We start from the raw sequence: 7500 nt of genomic DNA on the forward strand, positions 1-7500 counted from the left end.
AATTTAACGTGACCATAAATACATCGATACATGATAATGTGTCATTATTTATTCATACATTGTGTAATTTTGTATGCATACATAAAACGTTTATAGAATTTCTGTGTGTATATGCAAGTCTGTAAATACAACAACTGCAACACCTTCTAACTTGAAGATGGCTAACTGAAGATCAATGCTGACAGTTTTGGAAGAAGAATTTCACTAATGTTTTTGAGGTGTCAACTTGTCTAGTCTTCAGTGATGTGTTGCTGGAGTCAAACCCAATTCTTTGAACAGATTAGACAAAACATCTATTGCTATCTACTTGTAGAAGGTTTTTAAATGCCACTAATACAGCTTATCACAACATTAATACGCTGACTGATACGTACTATCAATGTGGAGACCTTCAAAAGTCTATATTTGAAAAGCACGTGAAATGGTGCCAATAAAGTAATATAATCAGTCAAACCAAAAAAATAAAACAAACAAACAAACAAACGCCAAATAAAGAAACTCAAGCACTTTCTCAGCATAACAAAATATAAACTTAAGCAAATTCATGCAGATGATTTCAATAAATAAGACCAACATAAAGACTTGCAAAATAAATTAATAATCATGTCTGGAAACACACACTCGCACACGCACGTACACACACACGCAATATATATATATATATATATATATATACACATTGCTATACATGTGTGTATATATATCGTTAACAACGTTTTCGTTTATTAATAAATTGTAAATTTGATATTCAGTTTCTGTGCTAATACTAACTGCACATTATTCACTATTCATTACAAGTTGATACACTTAATTTTTCTAAAATTCATTAAATAAAATCTGAAATGCATGCAATAACATCAAAAGTCAATGTATATCTATTTAAAATGTTAATTGAATGAAAAGCTTAAAATATTCAACATCTAAATAAATCAAATATTTATATATATATATATATATATATATACATATATATATACAGTATATATATATAAATATGTGTGTGTGTAAATATATATGTATATATATACATACATATATATATATACATACATATATATATATATATACATACATATATATATATATATATATATATATATATACATATATACATACATAAATATATATATATATATATATATATATCATATATATGTATATATACATATATACACACACACACACACAAACACACACACATATATATATATATATATATATTTGTGGTGCGCATCATATCATAAACCTTTTTTTTGGAAACTAGCTAATACTCAAAGCAGAGAAAAATGGCTGATAGGGGAGATGACCTGGTTTTAAACGGATTCCAGCACTGATGCCACATCACAAATCACCGGCTTGCTGCCTTTCTCCAACAGACATCACTTTACTCTCTGTCTCTGCTCTGCCTTTCTTTCTCTCTCGGTATCTATATAAATTGGTGTATTCCCGAAACTGTATTCGAAATCATTCAAACTTTTGTTCCATACCACCACTGTGGTAAAATTCAAGGCATGTTTTTCTGTATAATGCTTTCCCCTCATCCTAAACATGGCATATGAGCAGGGGCTCTCCCGCACTCATGTTACAGACATTGCCACTACACATACACAGTGTGACAGCACACTGATAGCACACTGGGGAAGAATGAAAAATAATTACATAAGGAACCATAAAAAGCAGAGGGAGAGCTAGACGTTAATGACCGTGGGAAGAGATCTAGTAGGCATAAGGAAATGTTAGCTCAGAGAAGCAGTGTCATTTGGGTAAATTAAGGGTAAAAATGTAAGGGAGATAGGTAATGGATTAAGGAAGGGAAGGTTTTCCACCAAGTGAGTGTAGTATGTGATGGCCTGTAAGTGGGAGAGGATGGAGCTGGTGTACTCTGGGAAGGTAGGCCTAAAGACAATGAGCAACAGGAGGTTAAGAGAATGAGCAGTAAAGAAGGCAAAAGGGTAGGCTGTTGTGAAAAATAAAATACAAAAGATAAAGAAACAGAGTCTATGATAAAATAAAAAAGTGAGCCAGGTGGGTGGTTGGCTGGAGTTGAGTGAAGAAGGGTGATGGGATGAGGGAGGTGGATGGCTGGGAGCGGTTGTGGAAGTGGGAAGGCACAACAATAACTGCATCATAAATAAGAAGTGTAATAATAAAGGAAATGGAATTGGGATAATATTATTTATAAAAATAGTAACATGAATATATGAACAAGTGAGTGTTAAAAGGGATAAGCAGAGAGAATTGGTGATAAATTGGAGGAGATTAAGAGAGCTGGACAGAGAGTAAGGGGAAAGGCTGGAGAGTGAGCTGGTGATCTGTGAAGACGTGGCACCAGTGGGAGAACCTGTTTAAAACCAGGTGCCATTCCCTATCAGCCATTATCCACTGCATTGAGTATAGTAGTAACCACTTTGGCCATATCACAGGTGTAACAAAACCCTATAAATGTTGAAAGATCACTACATTGATATGCCTGTTCATTTAAAAGGTTGGTTTCAAACGTACGGCACCTGCATTGAAGTCTACAGTTTTAGCCTACCTACTAAAACCAACCCAAGGTTTTTTGTTATATGTGATCTTTAGTTAGGAATATCATTTCAAAAATACACCTCGTGGTTAACATTAATGTCGTGTAGCTGCTCACCAAAGCGTTTACATAGAAATGTGTCGATACATTCATGTATTCACACACGCCAATGTGTAAGTTTATAAATGCAAATAAAAAGCCATGCTTGATTAAAACAAACAACAAACTGACAAACCAAAGGATGACTCTAGGTCTTCATGCTTTATACCACATTTGTCATTATCGGCAAGTTTTCGGTTTAAAACTCCATTTAATTTCTGTTTTAAACATGAGAGGGGGTCATCATTTTGATGTTCTGGATGAATTAATGTTGTTGTGTTTATCTCTCACATTTACCTGCGAGTGTGAATTACCCAAAGGACAATTTTAAGTCTCTCGAAATTTGCTTATTAAAGACAGTATCAAAAGAGCAGATTTTCTAGCATCTTCTAATATTTTGCCACTAAAATTTGCACCAAGCAGGCGCCTTTCCATACCGGTGCGGAACTGAACACTCGCGTGCATTAAGGGGATGTCAGGGAAGTATGAGTAGAGGCAGCTTCAGTATAGCCACAATTATTGGCTACTTGGTGCTAAGTTTGGCGGCAAGATACTAAAAGTATGCCAGATAACATGCTTGTCTGACACTGCCGGAAGAGAAGTACATCTGACGATAGAAACACCATAGCTAAGAACACGTTTCAAACATGTTCCCTAGGCGGGAACCTACAGGTGTGCATATCAACACATCTCGCTGATAGTATAGCCTCAGGCATGGTCTAAAAGGCAATATTCATGTATTTCAATACGAACGCTATTGGGACGTTATCAAATACTGACATGGCAGGTCTCAATGAAGAATAAAGGCAATGGTGGGTGTTGTACAGCAGACACAAAGCATCGCCTCTGAGCACGCAGAAGTTTCTGGTCATGACGTCACCTTACGCTGGGCCAATCACCGGCTAGGGATTAAAATTATTTTTCTTTGCATGCTGATTCCAGTCAAAACTTTGTTACCTTAGAAAACTTTTCAAATTATTTTCAATAAAGTACAGAAATTGGGTGAACTTGGCATTGTCATATTACGGAAATAGTTATAATCTACACTCCAAAGAGCATTAAGAAATGTTTGAATAAGTTGGACAAGGTTCCACTGTACGTGTTGTCATTTGTCAACTGCAATATGAAACTAAGGGAAGCAATAATTTGCAATACTCTAATACCACTGAATAACAATGTCGCATACTTAATATATTACTGATTTAATGGGGGAAGATATGAACCTTGACAATTCCACGCTTGGGTTTCGTTATGCATTAAAAGAATACTTTAGAACGGTCTGAGAAAGGCACGAAAAAATATGAAATAAAAAAGAATATAATTTCAATGTAGATGAAACTTCAGTAATCCTCAAAATTGCAGTTATAGCCAATGGCGGACCAATCGTAGCGCATGACGTCAGAACCTTCAGAAACCGTTGTAAAGCATATGGAGGGCATCAAAGGATCTGCTAACCAAAAGCAGCCACGCAGGATAAATATTATATAGGCTCCAAGAGACAGAGGAGAAACAATTTGGAAAATAAAACTTGACATGTCTAACTCACCAGCCGCATAATTAATTTCTTCCCTATCGGTGTCCGTTGTGGTCGCATTTAAAACACATAGGAGGCGGCTCCAATCGATAGCTGTAAACCAGGCCAACCCATATCTCATTCATGTGATCAAAGGGACATTATCTTTCTCTTTCTCTGGACTTTTTTTAAATTGATTGTCAGATAAAACGGCTTAATGAAGCAGCTTCTCAAATAATCTTCCTCTCGACTTTCAAATTCAATTTACTCTTCAGATGAAACTGAACAATTCATGAACTGCAAGGCAGAAATGGCACATGCGCACACACTTACTCAGTGTTTAAAACTCTCTTACACTTCTTTCATTCAGGTTTATTTGAAGCAAAAAACTCAAATGCTGCTTATAGGATCAATCTAGGTTATCAATAATCCAATTGGGGAGGTATGGTAGACACTAATGATACTACAGGTATATTGTAGAGTTTTCCAATTTTGCCTAAGGCACAAGCCACTCTCCTTTGCAGAGACTCGTCTGTCTTGTTAAACTACTGACAACTTAATGAAATCATTTTATGATAATACAACTGGAAACTATTTTTTCCCCACATCTTGGCTTGGGTCTTAGTTGGATATTCGTTATAAAACTGTAAAGGTCAGACAAGAATATATTTTGGCTTACACGATTATTTTAACTTACCCTGTGGTCTAGATATTTATATCATCATAGTATCATACACTTACTTCAGAAGAACTTCATCATACACATCAAGATGATAATGATAATAATAACAATAACAATAATTATCATTACATCTGCAGCATTTTTTTGTTTAATTTCTTTTCAAAAGGTTGACTAAAGACACTGAACATGCAGGATCAGTGAACAGAACAAATGAATAAACAATAACAAATGATAAAATACCGATAACGAAAAAAATACGAATTAAAACGATAATAAAAATTTGGTGATTAGGAAAGGTCATAATTCTCCTTAATATTTTTTTCGTCAATAAAAATAAAAAGGGCCATAAAACAAGAGTACACATGAGAAGAAAATTTTAAATTTCTACTTAAAAATTGCTTGTATTGAACCCTCAAAAGCTGTATAACAGACGAGAATCAGATCAGTTGGGTTTGCATAAACTTATACTAATCCAGATATATTGCTTTAAAGCAATACAGTAAAAACTATTCTTAAAACTTCCGCTAGAAAACATTAGAAAATAAACATTTGCTAAATACTATAAAGTATAGGTTTTTAAGACATTCACTAAAGCTACATTGAAATAATCACGTGCCTAATTATGAAAATAAACTGATTGGTATCATAAGAATGCAAAACTATAAAGAGAAGGATATGGATGTTAATATGAAATCATTTTAGAGGAGCTATTTTAGAAGGATCTTATTAAACTCTAATAACTGACAGCAACATATATATTCACTGTTTTATTATGTATGCTGAGAAGTATGTATGTATGTATGAATGTGTATGTGTATCTATCTATCTATATATCTATAAGTATATATATATATATATATATATATATATATATATATATATACACCTGCATAACATGTCTATCTACTAACTATATTGTAACTATGTGTAATTGTCTAGTGGATCAGCCCGAAAAAGGTGAAAATCATCATAAAATAATATATAAAGAAAACTTAATACGGCTAAATTCTGTATATAAAATCTATAAAGAATGCCAATAGTAAAAACTAAATATAGATTATATAATATTTAAAACCCATAAAAATAGAAGCCTATGATACTACAATGTTATGTATATTTACATATCTGATGAACTAAACTACCATCTACATAAGTCTGTACAATCTTTTATTGCTCTTCAAAATGTCCTTAAAAATCTCTAAAATTCACTAATAGCTAGATATCTAATGCGGTTTCTCCAATACAAAACATCTTACATTAAAATAAGAAACAAGCGAAACTAATTTTAAGAATATATAATTCTTCTAAAGCAAACAAAATCTAAAATATATAAATAATTAAAGCTTCTTGCATGACTAAAAATTGCCGACATAAAATATTTTTAACGTGAAAATACCTGCACATAGAGGCTTCAGATTGCAGTCCACTATTGGAGAGGCAAGAAGAGAAAACAAGAAGTAATCAGAACAATACATATAAAACATTAATAGCCCTTCTCAGTTAAGTAATAAGTCACTTAAATACCAAGAATCCTATTCATTAAAATAAGAAGTTACTTAACGAGATATGATTTTGCGTCTGGAGCTCATTCTTCTTCATTATCAATGCACATTCGTATCTGGGATTTTATAATTAAAGCTAATCGCGTTTACTTTTTAAGAATACTAAAGCGGATGCGTGTGTATGTGCTATAACGCTTTGCAAACTTTCAAAGCTTAACCTTTGCAAACTTTCAAAGCTTAACCATTGCAAAACTTCGAAGCTTACCCTATGCAAACTTTCGAAGCTTAACCTTTGCAAACTTTCAAAGCTTAACCTTTGCAAACTTTCAAAGCTTAACCTTTGCAAAAATTCGAAGCTTAACCTTTGCAAAAATTCGAAGCTTAACCTTTGCAAACTTTCGAAGCTTAACCTTAGAAAACTTTCGAAGCTTAACCTTTGCAAACTTTCGAAGCTTAACCTTTGCAAACTTTCAAGGCTTAACCTTTGCAAAAATTCGAAGCTTAACCTTTGCAAACTTTCAAAGCTTAACCTTTGCAAACTTTCAAAGCTTAACCTTTGTAAAATTTCGAAACTTTACCATTGCAAACGTTCAAAGCTTTACATCTGCAAACTTTCAAAGCTTAACCTTTGCAAAAATTCGAAGCTTAACCTTTGCAAACTTTCAAAGCTTAAAACAAATCGATTTTGAGTCAAGTACAGTTTTATGACTGCTTTAACACGGAATACGGAGCTGAATGAAAATTTTTAAACAAAATGCCGTTTGAAGTAATATTACACTTACTTTTAGAGGTATGTTTATAAGTTAACTGAAAACATTATTAGATATACATTTCTTTCTTAGAAAATTAATTGTACATACTGCTTCTTCTCTTTGTGTTTCTAGAAATATCTAAACTTTTTTTTCTTAACTTTACACAAATTCAATATGAAAATGAAATGTCTCGAATCCATTACATATAAATATTATAAAATTTAACACATGAAATATAATTTTAATAATTAGTATAGAAATAGAAAATTAATTAATATAAAATGAATATGAACATAATGTGAGAATTATATCCAATCAGAACTGAAGACACTACCAGTCAAAGATTACAATTAAGAAACAATACGTTTAAATATGAGTAGAGCAAAATCACTATCAAACTCGTTTGAGAGTTATGGAAACCTGAAATT

General features: G+C 32.8%; 1 protein-coding gene across 1 annotated transcript in view; it reads right to left on the minus strand.

Annotated features, from left to right (window-relative positions):
* Window positions 1-7500, minus strand: part of LOC137630670 (carboxypeptidase D-like) — a 318374-nt gene that overhangs the window by 56002 nt on the left and 254872 nt on the right. The window contains 1 exon segment of the mRNA XM_068362290.1: window positions 4170-4250. Within this exon segment, the coding sequence (XP_068218391.1) occupies window positions 4170-4250 (81 nt within the window).

The sequence above is a fragment of the Palaemon carinicauda genome, chromosome 38 (assembly GCF_036898095.1).
Source record: "Palaemon carinicauda isolate YSFRI2023 chromosome 38, ASM3689809v2, whole genome shotgun sequence".
Taxonomy (NCBI): Eukaryota; Metazoa; Arthropoda; class Malacostraca; order Decapoda; family Palaemonidae; genus Palaemon; species Palaemon carinicauda.